The following is a 13,848-nucleotide window of genomic DNA, read 5'->3' on the forward strand; positions in this document are numbered from 1 at the left end:
TAGCTTGCAAAAGTTTATAATTCTGAATGTTAGCTAAATAACTCATACTGTTTTCCACAGTAAAATGGAAAGCAACAGAACTGAGCAACATGGGTGCCATTCCTTTTTTCTGGCTGCTTTTTTTTGTTTTATCAGAGAGTATTTAGAATGCGAATCTGTTGTAGCGTTTTCATACCATCAAATAGTGTGTTCGAATTTTGGTGAAAATGCTACTTGGTCTTCAGGAGATGAGGATGAGTGGAGAAATCATCTTCAGGATGTATAACAATTTAATGAACTTTTCAGTTCAACTAAGAAATACATGTTCTAGTGGGCAATTTTGGATTTGAATGAGAAGTAGCATATCATGATTAGAGGTTAAGCTCATCAACTTTCAACCTGAATGAATTTTAAGAAAGTTATTCAATTTTTTTAAGCTTTAGGTTTCTCATCTGTAAAATGAGAATTTAAGTAGAATCTATCTTATAGGATATTATGAGGTTAAAGTGAATCAAATGGGATATTAATATATTTTTATCCATGGGGTTCTTATGATGATTAAACAAACTATTCCTAAAAAAAAAAAAAAAACTCAAGCAACTTAGACCATTTGCTATATAAGTAACAATTTAACCACTTTATATTAATATTTGGATTGGAAATTCTTTGGGCTATAGTGAAACAAACATTTCATTTCTACCTCACTGTATGTGGGCTTCCTGGGTGGCTCAAATGATGAAGAATGTGCCTGTGATGCAGGAGACCTGGGTTCGATCCCTGTGTTGGGAACATCCCCTGATGAAGGGAATGGCAACCCTCTCCAGTATTCTTGCCTGGAAAATTCCATGGACAGAGAAGCCTGGTGGGTTACAGTCCATGGGGTTGCAAAGAGTCAGGCTCAACAGTAACTAACACCTCACTATATGTAGTTCTTTCATAGGCCTGGTTTTTCTTTAATTATCCCAATTCTCTAACACAGTTATTATTATAATATATTTATAAATAAAGCTCTGATACAAGAAAGAACAAACATTTTAAAATTCATAAAATGATAACTGGTATCTCACCATTCTATATGATCAGCTCTACTAGAGTTTATATATGGTATAATATTTACTTATTACTTCAAAATTAGATATTTCTCATGGCAAAATTTAAGCTTCTACATATGCATGAATTTTATATACAGTTAAATATTCAGAACCATCATATGGAACTGAAAGTAGATAAACAGTATGTGTGAAAGCTAAAAGAAAGCTAAAGACAATGATGAGATTGTATAAAGAAATTTATTTGAGAGTTTTTGAAGTTGAACTTTTTTGTTGTGTTGTTTTTGTTTTGTTTTTCAGAAAATAGAAAAAATCAAATGGTAATAAAATTGAGTGCTTTAGAGAACAGTAATTATTGCTATATTCTCCTCTCTGCTGCATAGTCAAACATGATTTAATAATTTTATGTTAATTTTTATTTTACTTTTTTAAGGCATAATTAGCATCTATTTTAGTTTTAAATATTTATTTTGTTTCATAATCTTTTATTTTAAGAACTGTTTGTTCCAGTGTAGCTGAAAAACTGTTTAGTATTTTTACAAGTTTACCTTATCATACATTAATTCTTTTTCATGCTGATAAGTAAAATATCTGATAACGTTATTTTTTAAGCCATAATTGCTGAATAAATGGTAGGATTACTGAATTATATTTTAAATTTTTAAATGCTACATTTAACTTATCTGTAAACAGGTTTGAGATGTGTAGTATTCCATAATGATTAAGCAGGTTTAAATCACAAAACATTTGCTTTTCACCAAATTAAATGTTATTTTACAATACTACTTTCTAAATAAAGAGTAGGATCTGAATTTTCTCTAAATTTTAATGCACTAGAATTTTGAGATGCATAGTAAAACAAATATTGTGTATACATGATACAGCAAGGGAAAATATTTGATTGTGTATTCTAGACACCTAAGAATGTATCATCCCTGTTTTCCTTTTCACTTTATCACTTATGAATTATGTATTTCATAAGGTTTTTCAATTTACAATATTCTAAAGAGGAAATAGAAAATATCTGTACCTGAAATAACATTTTTATATGCAGAGTTGATATTTTTGATGTGTTCCAGGTTCAGAGGATTTTTATAACTGCTATCACATCATAACTTGCCAATGTCTACTTCCAACTGATGAAAATAAGAAACTGACTTTGCTTGGCAAACGCCTCCTTGTTTGAAATTTTATGATATTATTAGCTTAAAAGAATTAACATTCATTTCCTATAACTCTTTCATGAAAAGTATTTATAGAAATGATTTGAAAGCATTACAAACACAAATAACTTCTAGTATGTTTCCCATTACCCTGAGCATTTAGCATCTGTAGTGTTTCTTTTATTTTTGCCATTATAGCTTTTACTATTAGATTGTCATGAGAAAGCTGATTGATAACCGTCCAGAGCATATCAGAAACAAATAACAATAATTCAATTTCCATATATTTCACTATATGTAGTGCTTTCATAGGCCTGTTTTTTCTTTCTCTATCACAGTTGTCTAACAGTTATTATTAGAATACATTTATAAATAAAGCTCTGAGATAAGAAAGAATGGACTCAGGAATACCCGAATAATGAGTGGTAGACCTGAGATGCTGAATGAAGCAGTGATTGGAATATCAGTGTTCATGAAGTGACATCCCTGTTAGTTCTCTCACTTACAGCAAGATTTCTGTGTTTATTGTCTACCAGAGAGAGCTTAAATGTAAAATAAGAAGAAAGATAGAAAAAATCTAGCCTCTTTAAATAGCTTTTGTATTTCAATTTAATAATATATTTACTTTTTACTGACAGATGTCAATTTTAACCAATATTTTTAAATGGGTTCAGGCTACTGGTTCAGGTATATGGTTCTTTCATGAAATTACATATTTCTTAGAACTATTTTTTTGTGCTTTTTTATGTCACTTTGTGCTAACATATAGAATGTTTGGCATCTATCCTGATGGTCACAGGACCTCAAGGAATTATTTCATTATTTTCATTACTCATTTATATTATTCCTTTAAAATTGTGCTATTAGGCAACATTAATTTCCTAACCGATAATTTACCAGGCCTTTCTGATGAGATCAGAAAAAAGTTGATGCAAATATACTTACTTAATCTTAAAATTATTGAATTAGTAGGACTAAATAAGTAATGCTTTTAACATAAATGACATTCTTTATGCTATTCTGATTTTCATATTGATTTAACAGATTTGGGACCTAATGCCACAGAATCCTTTTTCTCAAACTTTAATGAATAATAAACCTATGAAACAGATTGCTGGTTTCTAACTCCAGAATTTCAGATTCAGTTAGTCTAGACAAGCCTCTTCTCTAATACATTCACAAAGGGCTTCTCCGATGGCTCAGTGGTAAAGAATCTGTCTGCAGTGCAGGAGATGCAGGTTCAATCCCTGGGTTGGGAAGACAAGCTGAGGGCATGGCAACCCATTTCGGTATTCCTACCGATTATTCGGATAATCCCATGGACGGAGAAGCCTTAGGCCATAGTTCCTGGCATCACAGAATCCTGAGCATGCACGCACACAAAATACCTTCATAAGTGGTGATAATGCTGCAGTCTGAGGATCACACCTTGAGATCATCCACTCTGATACAATATTAGCAAATGAGATGAAAGTCCAGTGTTAGAATCTAGCCTTAGAATATTCCTGAAAGTGAATTTGACAATTATTTTAACAAAATAGCATGATTATTTATTTATTACACAAAAGAGAATCTAAACTGAATTGATAACAAATCTGTATCTGAGGATTAATAACTTTTTCTTTATAAGAAGAGTTTTAGGGTTAAATTTACATTTAAAATTGCATGGAATTTCTATAAAGATAATTTTATCTATTGTCAATAGAATGACATAGGGAAATTGTTCACTTTTATATCAATACTAACAGAGTTTCAGACTCATTCATGTAGTGCAGTGTGTTAGCTGCTCAGTCATGTCCAGCTCTTTGTGACCCTGTGGACTCTAGTCAGAGGGTCCACTGTCCATGGAATTCTTCAGGCCAGAATAGCTTGTCATTCCATTCTCCAGGTGATCTTACCAACCCAAGGATCGAACATGCGTCTCCTGTGTCTCCTGCATTGGGAACTGGGTTCTTTACCACTGCACCACCAAAACAAATTTCAATATTTCTGATAACAGTCCAAAACACTGTTGTTACACAGGACTAATTTATACTAATATTTTTCTTATCTTTCTCTGATATTCAAGATTTCAGTTTGAGGAGAAGACTTGAGAAACTAAAGAATGGAGAGTGCTTATCTATGCAATTTCACAGTAGCCCCTTGAGACAGGAATTATATAATCCTTGGTTTACAGATGAGAGAACTTCAGTTCTCTTTGGTTAGCTAAACTGCAGATAAGAGCATCTGGCTTCCATCCAGTCTATCGGATTCTCAACCCATAGTTTTTATATTACATCACGTTATTTAGATCCATGGCCCTTAATACATTAAATTTGTAAAGATGATGGACTAAGACTTACTGTGCTCTTTCACACTGAAAATTCAAGTTGTCTAGAGAGTGAAAAAATACTTATGGTAGCCTTGCAAAAGATACTACAGTGAAGACTAATCATATAGCTTGATCAAAGTTAAAACAATTTGATTTGTAAGTGCTATGTTAAAATCTTTATGGAAATTATAATTCAAATAGTTCAATTCAGTCTATATAATTCAAACTCATAGAGAAAAAATTATATTTTGCCTTTGTTTCTTGATGCGGTATTTTTTGCAAGCAGTAGTGACTCAAGTGTGTAGTATTATCCTGGCCTTTTTTTCATCCACCACCTACTTGTAAACCATCTGCTTGCATAGTTCAACTTGCTGTAATTTCAGAACAAGAACCTTAGTTTGTGTTGAAGTACACTAGTTTTTTATATCTAAAAATTTGTTTAAAAGACATCATTATGAATATTTTTGTGAGTAGAAGCCAGGACTAAGAGTTAATTGCTAAAATAATTCCATACTTTTCATTACAATATAATTTAACTTGAATGGATAAATGGATTACCCTTGGATTATAAAAAAAAAGATTAAATAATTAAAATATAGGTATAATATGAATAAAGTGAAAAAATTTTTTTTTTACATTTAGAGATTATTTAGATTAGAAATTCAATTTGGGAATTATAGCTAAAAATACTTTCTTGGGAGTTTGCTTAGCAAAATGGCTAACAATGGTCAGTTGACTGTCAAACATTTTATTAAAGGCTTTTCCTTTAAATTTTACTGGCAATATTATAACCTTTGAATTTGAGTTTAGCACTAAAACACTTCATTAAATGAATGTAAAATCTGGAAACTTCTTTTCTAAAATTAATTAAAAATGCTTCTTTTCTTTTAAATCATGTGCTATTTTTAACTTCATATTTATTTAAACAAACTTACCAATACTATGTTTTATTATTATGGTTATATATTAAACCATGGAGTTTTAGTGCACAAAATAATTTATAATCCTAAAAAGTAAATGCTTGTTATCATTAGTTATCTTGAACCTTATCATATTATTAAAACCAGCTTTTCCTGTTTTTGTTTTCCTCGGATAATAATATGATTCTCTAATTTGCGCATACTCTATGTATGTTTGTTATTTCTCATTATTTAGGGACCTCCTGGCTTACCCGGTCTCAAAGGTGACCCTGGCTCCAAGGGTGAAAAGGTGAGAATAAAGTAATGTATTATTACACTGTTGATATCCTAATTGCAGAGGCTACGATTATGCACATTAAAATCACTCAAAAGGAAATTTCAAGGAATTGCTTTGTCATTCTAACCAAGGAAAATGCTGTTAATCCTTAGCTTCCAAGAGGAATTCAGAAAAGAGAAAATAATGATGAAAAATGTACCAGAACTCAGTGTTATATTAGTCAATGTTCCTTTGTAGGAACCATATGGAGAAAGCATATGGTTATACTAAAATAACTATTCAGAAAATAAACAGAATAACAAAGTGTCCATTTTTTCATGTTTTTAAACATGAAAATAAAAATTTTAAACTAGACTGTCCTTCAGATGGTAATTTTAAAGATATATGTGCTCTGTTGCATCAAATAAAGAAAATAAAACATTTTTAGAGTGACATTAATATTTTTGAATTATTTTTGTTTGTAAATATTTCTTGGGTACTGAAAAATCTCTGAAGAGTAGAACTCATTTTATTTTTTTTTAATTTTTTAAGCACCAAAAACATTGTCTTGGATTATAGCCAATTAGCAATGTTGTTCTAGTTTCAGGTGAACAGAAAGGACTTGGCCATACATATACATTATCCAATGCTTATTAAACCAAAGAATTTTCTGTTGTTTATTTCACCAATATTAAATTTGGTCATTATTGGCCTTTTAGTTAAAGGAATTCGCTTTAAGTAAACACAGCACTGAAGGTGATGCTTTCAGAAAGCATTTTGTTCAATAATATATATTCCTAACCCTTAATGAAAGTCTCATATAATACAATCAGTAAAGGATCCTATTAGGTGAGGAGGAAAAGGTTCTTAATCCTATATTTTATTCAGAAAGGGTTAAATTTTTAATGTATTTTTTATTCTTATATTTCATGTATTTAACGAGTTATTTTATGACTATAACTTAATACATGGTTGCAATTTATACATCATTAAAATTTCTTTGCCTTTCAAAGGGACATCCTGGTTTAATTGGCCTAATTGGTCCTCCAGGAGAACAAGGTGAAAAGGGTGACAGAGGACTCCCTGGAACTCAAGGATCTCCAGGAGCAAAGGGAGATGGAGTAAGTAAAGATATAACATTTTCCTACTCCTTTCCAATCCTACAGTCAATACACCCACACTCCTGCACACATTCCTTTAAACATGACCAACAAAGTGATTTAGGGGGTCTAATCTCCTTAAGTCAATGATGTTTTCAAAACAAAATTTATTCAACTTTAGAGTAAATAAATAAAAATTATGAATATTGGAAACCATAAAAATTATACTTTAGTAGTCAATTACACAAACGTTCATTGAATCCTCAACACATACAAATCATTCTCAATGCTGCAGGACCATAAAGATATATAGAGAGAGACATATTGCAGCAAAATGGAAAAAAAATACAGATTATCTTGCAAAAGTTATTTCCTAGATTTAAAATGGAAAAATTTAAGCCATTCTTCTGTATTTCTGCACTGTCTAAATTTTGCAGTTTGTGTTGTTATGTAATGTATAAAAATGGAATCACTGAGAAAAACTCTAATTTGTATGAAACTTCTCTGTAGGGAATTCCAGGTCCTGCCGGTCCCATTGGTCCACCTGGTCCTCCGGGCTTACCAGTAAGTACAAGACAGAGAATTTTACCAGGTTAACTTATAAATAAATCAAAGAGACATAGATTCTCTAGATTTTTATGTCTGCTTTCGCTTTTGCTTTTTTTAGGGTCCTCAAGGTCCAAAGGGCACTAAAGGCTCTACGGTAAGTACCTTTCCCTTTAGCATTTAAATTTTTCAGTGATGCCTTACTCAAATGTTTTGGTCTCCATTTATTTTGTTGCTTATTCTTTCTAATAGGGACCTGCTGGCCAGAAGGGTGACAGTGGTCTTCCAGGGCCTCCTGGGCCTCCGGTAAGCGCATAGTAACAAGAGTAATATTTTGGCAATTAGCATCTTGAGACAGCCAGTGATTTCTCTGAATTTATAAGAAAGAAAAAACACATTCTGTCAAAGTACTGATTTTCTAGGAAATAGCAACTACCTTAATTAAGTACTTAGGTCTGCATGCCAACACATGTCTTTTAATTGGGCTTCCCTAGTAGCTCAGATAATAAAGTGTCTGCCTGCAAATTGGCTTCACTCTTTGAATACACAGATACTATAACTATATATTATAATATCTTGCTTTATTTTTCAAGAAAATCATATATTTTTATATCACATTTTCATGAAAGCAACTGCTTGTATGCCACAAAGATATATTAATACCTAACTAGGAATAAAAAGTTCAGATACTTGGCATTTTTTTTCCTACTGCATATAATGATAATAATAGCTTCTGCTGCTGCTGCTAAGTCACTTCAGTCATGTCCAACTCTGTGCGACCCCATAGACGGCAGCCCCCCAGGCTCCACTGTCCCTGGGATTCTCCAGGCAAGAACACTGGAGTTGGTTACCATTTCCCTCTCCAGTGCATGAAAGTGAAAAGTGAAAGAGAAGTCGCTCAGTCGTATCCGACTCTTAGCGACCCCATGGACTGCAACCCACCAGGCTCCTCAGTCCATGGGATTTTCCAGGCAAGAGTACTGGAGTGGGGTGCCATTGCCTTAGACGGCAGCCCACCAGGCTTCCCGTCCCTGGAATTCTCCAGGCAAGAACACTGGAGTGGGTTGCCATTTCCTTCTCCAATGCATGAAAGTGAAAAGTGAAAGTGAAGTCACTCAGTCGTGTCCGACTCTTAGCGACCCCATGGACTGCAGCCTACCAGGCTCCTCTGTCCATGGGATTTTCTAGGCAAGAGGACTGGAGTGGGGTGCCATTGCCTTCTCCGCCAGATAATAATAGCTGCTACTTATTAGATCTGACATTTACCAGGGTTCACACAACTACTGTGTTAGATCCATGTGACAAAATTTGAGACTTTCTTCTTGAACTTGTTTCTAAGCTATATGAGTACTAATTTGCTGCAATGACAGTAACAAAGAATCAAAAACTAGATGTTTCAAAGGATATAAATGTTTTGTCTGACAAATTTAGAAGGCAGAAGTCCTAGACCAGAGTGTCAGAAACTTGTTTCTTTCTGAGGTGATGTGGCTGGGAAAGATCCTGTGGAGACTTCTCTCCTTTGGTTGTAGAAAGCTGTCTTCTTGTGTCTCTTCACATGGTCTTCTGACTATGCATGTCTCTGTGCCAGATTTTCCCATTTTAGAATGATACCAGTCATATCGGAATCAGAACTACCCTAATGCCCTCATGTTCACTTTAATAATTATATATACAGCCACCCCATTTCTAAATGAGATCTTCCTCTGAGTTATTGTGGCTTTGAAATTCTCCACATGGATTTTTATGGGATAGAATTCAGTCCATAAAAGTACAGATTAACTATTTGATGTAGTTCTACTCTTATAGATATGTAAATTCAAGTCTAATTGCACTTCTTTATTTATATATACAGCTATAAATATTTGGAACCAGCTAATGTGTATTTTTAAATGTGATATAAATTGTTATCAAGTACCATAGACATCTCATTATATAATACAAGAACCTAAAAATGTTTTTTTAATCTTCAGAGACTAAAGTCTTGTTGCAGGGATAGGACATGGAAATGAGGACTAGTTAGTAAATAGAAAAGTAACATATATAACATATCTCCACACAAATCTGTACTATGTTACTTGTATAGAAAAAGCCCAGAAGTCATCTGATTTTTGTGCCTACCTTGATACCTCCACTAGATTCTTTTTAAAGAATTCACAAAGTTTATATATAAAGATATATATGTATGATAAATATATATAAGCAATTAGAGAAAACTTTAAAAATAGGGAAAACATTAAAAGGCTAAATAAATTGTAATATCTTATGATATAACATAATCAGTAATAATTAATATTTGAAGAATATTTTACCCTAGGAAGCAGTTACATGCAGATCATCTCTTTTACAGGGTCCACCAGGTGAAGTCATACAGCCTTTACCAATCTTGTCACCCAAAAAAACAAGAAGACATGCTGAAAGCACGCAAGCAGATGCAGGTGATAATATTCTGGATTACAATGATGGAATGGAGGAAATATTTGGTTCCCTCAATTCCTTGAAACAAGACATCGAGCATATGAAGTTTCCAATGGGGACACAGACCAATCCAGCCCGAACTTGCAAAGATCTGCAACTCAGCCACCCTGACTTCCCAGATGGTATGTTAATAATACATGACCAGGTGAATGTTCTGAGCTTCTAAGTTACTGAGATGCACTGTCAGCTCATTAATTCTAGTTAAATATTTAATATAGACTCTAAATAAAATGAGAGTGAATGATTAATTCCAATCCTGTAGACAAAAAAAAAAAAAAAAAAAAGCCATTTACACTGTAATTCTAGATCTACTTTGGAAAATCTTTGTCTTGTTAAATAAGGTTTTATTAAATTATGACAAGATCAATTTTAGATGGTTATAGATAACAAGGGCTTTCCTGGTGACTCCCCCTGCCAATGCGGGAGATGCAGGTTTGAAGCCTAGGTCGGGAAGATCCCCTGAAGAAGGAAATGACAACCTATTCCAGTATTCTTGCCTGGGAAATCTTACAGAGAGAGGAGCCTAGCGGGCAACAGTCTTCTGGGGTTGCAGAAGAGTCAGACATGACCTAGCGACTAAAAAATAACAACATCAAGATAACACAAATGTATTTTGGTATGTAATTACTATCATAGAATGGGTATGATGTGTGCATATTACTACATATTTATATACTATGTCCTAACTTATATAACACTCAGGATTAAGTAGCATAACTGAATCATGTGACCTATCAGTTTAGCAATGATTTGGTGAAAAGAGTATTTAAGAAATAGGATAGTTTGAGGCAAAAATGTATTTCATTGATCCGTGAATAACAACTGTGAATTATTTGTTTGTAATAATATCAAGATAATTTCCTATACCTACCCACTCCAGTATTCTTGCCTTGGAGCTCCTCTGCACCAGGAACAGAGGAGCCTGGCTACAGGCTATAGTCCATGAGGTTACAAGAGAGTTAGATGATGACCGAGCAACTAAACAACAAAATTAGTTGACAAAACTCTTATATACCTGTTCTGAGAAGCTAACAGTACCAGGTATTTTAAATGAATAACTCATATTATCCTAAACTAAACCAAAAATGGGCAGATCTGTATCTGATTTTAAATCTCCCACTTTAAGTGGAAATACTTTGTCATTCTATTTACTCTGTGTGACAACATTATTTTTCACTATTGATCATATAATGAATGTTGTAACTGAGATCTAAATAACTCAGCATAGACAGAAAAGTTTCATGCAATTCAAGAACAGACATTCCTTACTACAAAAATGTCTTAAAAGTCTCCTATCTTAAGCACAATTTGTTAAAAAGAGACACAGATAATTATTAAGGATTCTTTACAAACTGCTATCAAAAATCTTTACATTTATTTTTATTTGAAATATATATTGTTTAGTTTCATATTAATTTAGTGATTTATAAAAAGAATGACCCACATTTCTGATCTAGCTAAGGTAATCATACATATGTGAATGAATATCAAATGTAAAAAATAAGCATTTACTGACAACATAAAACAACACATGATTAACTAGAACTTGATGCTCAAGACACTTTTGTAAATTTGGGGGATAGAAAGCTCACTGTGGACTACAGTTTCTGGTGGTTTCTGTATATTAGCTAACTTTATTAATTATTTGTGTTAATTAATTACAATTAAATATTTATTTATTTACTTATTGGTGTCAGACACTGTTATTCATGCAGAAACTCACAGATAAACAGAAAGAACAATTCCTTTGGGCTATTATTGTCTAATGATGGCAACAGGTAAACCTTGAGTTTTATAATGGCATAGTATGACAGATACAGATTTCCCCTGCTATCTAAAATCAGAGAGTTCCTATGAAATCTCTTGCAAGCTGAAATGGTAAAAAGCCAAAAAAAGCATCTTAGTAATTTAAATATATGTCATTTGAAAGACTATCTAGTAACAATGTTAACTAAGAAGAGATAAAAATAATGCTTACCAGATAATTCAAAATTATATATTCTTTAAAACCCTAAGAAATATCAAAGATTAAGAGTGCTTATTCCAGTTGGTAAAATCTTTAAGATGATTTTTATTTTCTTGTGTAATTTTCTTCCAAGAATTTTAATTGGTTCCAGATGTGAAATTATTAATGGTGTAATCAGAAAAAGTATAATTTTTTTGTTAAAGAATTTATTTTAAAAAGCAAACTGATATTAAATTTTCAGGAGTTCCAATACTAAGCCAAGCAGTTTGAGCTTTTACGTTGTTTAAAGTTCATAATCAGTGAATTGACATAATTCAAATCAGGATTTGAAATGAAATGGCAGCATGAAGAATGTTAGGAGAGAAGTAGTCATCACATATCTACCAAGTCTATCTCCCCAATTATTCTCAAATAACCCCATTGTCAATTACTTAAAGAATAACTTTTTGTTAGTCCCACTACTTAACATCATTACTCACCTAACACCAAATTAATGGTCATGGTCATTTACATGATAAAATTAGTTCTGTACCATTTAAATAATATAATTAATAGCAAACTGTATTTAAATATATAAAATAGACTTATTTGGAGCCCATTTAAAGAGGGAGTACATTTACTTAATGAAGTTTTTGTTATACAGTAATGCAAAAGAATGATCCTTGAAGCTAAGTAGATACTCTCACCTCCATCAATACAGATAAATAAATCAAGGAAAAATATAATGATCATTATAGTCAGGTTATTGCTGTTTTAGTTGCTAAGTCATGTCCAACTCTTTTGCAACCCCATGGCCTGTAGCCTGCCAGGCTTCTCAGTCCATGGGATTTCACTTAAGTAGTAAATAAAACATATAGGATTTAGGGTCAAGTATATCTCCACCCAATGTACTTGCAATTTATTATATGTAAATCAATAGGGTATTGATATTTGAGGAGGAGTCATTTAAGCTGAAACCCAAAAGTAATAGGCATGCTAAGAATAAAAAAAAGGATGTTCCAGGAAGATGGGGACATTCGCAAAGCTCCAGGCAGACAAAACAATAGGTCATTCTTTCTTCAAACATATACCCCAATGTGACCAAAAGCATAAAAGTGACCCATGTAGAAAAATAAATGATTATTCATTTTTCCTTATTTCTCCAATAAAATTGGCCCTATAATGTATTCAATTTTTTATATAAATGTATTTGTGCTTGTGCTGTGCTTAGTTTCTCAGTTGTGTCTGACTCTTTGCAACTCCATGGACTGTAGCCCACCAGCCTCCGCTGTCCATGGGGATTCTCCAGGCAAGAATACTGGAGTGGGTTGCCATGCCCTCCTCCAGGGGATCTTCCCAACTCAGGGATCGACCCCAGGTCTCCTGCATTGTGGGTAGATTCTTTATCAGCCACCAGCAAAGCCCAAAATGTATTTGCATATGACTTATTTTTTTTCTGCTTTCAGGTGAATATTGGATTGATCCCAACCAAGGTTGCTCAGGAGATTCCTTCAAAGTTTACTGTAATTTCACATCTGGTGGTGAGACTTGCATTTATCCAGACAAAAAATCGGAGGGAGTAAGTAACCAATCTGTTTTGATGGTGACTGTTGACAGTTTATGCCATGTTTTTGCAATATTGAAGTAAACAGGAAAATTATATTGTCATATTTTCATTTATCTGCTTTTCTTACAGGGGTAATTAGAGCATTTCATTTGCATAAACATGAATAAGGCACCAAAGTGAGACACGTAGTTAACAAATACTTTTTATTTTTTAGCCAGATGTACTCTTTATGCACCTGCTTGCTCTCTAAAATTCTATGACTTTCCATGACACAGCACAGCTGATTATCAGATTTTAGTATATGCATAGTGGTATTCTTTCCAATTACCATGTGATAGAACTCACAGCTGTATTTTACGCTCAAAATACACAAAATACACAAGAACGAATCTTTAACATAAGAGTATTCTCTGTTCTTTCAGATAGTCTCTTCAAACATATTCCTTGATTTTCACCAAGCAGTATCAATATATGTGAGTTCTGTCTTTAAAGTGAAAGTGAAAGTGAAGTCGCTCAGTCATGTCTGACTCTTTGCGA

General features: G+C 32.9%; 1 protein-coding gene across 1 annotated transcript in view; it reads left to right on the forward strand.

The window, feature by feature from the left end:
• COL11A1 (collagen type XI alpha 1 chain) overlaps nucleotides 1-13,848 on the forward strand; it is a 229,597-nt gene that overhangs the window by 207,860 nt on the left and 7,889 nt on the right. The window contains 7 exon segments of the mRNA XM_070367586.1: nucleotides 5,658-5,711; nucleotides 6,692-6,799; nucleotides 7,289-7,342; nucleotides 7,446-7,481; nucleotides 7,577-7,630; nucleotides 9,672-9,921; nucleotides 13,211-13,323. Coding sequence (XP_070223687.1) covers nucleotides 5,658-5,711; nucleotides 6,692-6,799; nucleotides 7,289-7,342; nucleotides 7,446-7,481; nucleotides 7,577-7,630; nucleotides 9,672-9,921; nucleotides 13,211-13,323 — 669 coding nt within the window.

This window comes from Bos mutus, chromosome 3, assembly GCF_027580195.1.
Source record: "Bos mutus isolate GX-2022 chromosome 3, NWIPB_WYAK_1.1, whole genome shotgun sequence".
Lineage (NCBI taxonomy): Eukaryota > Metazoa > Chordata > Mammalia > Artiodactyla > Bovidae > Bos > Bos mutus.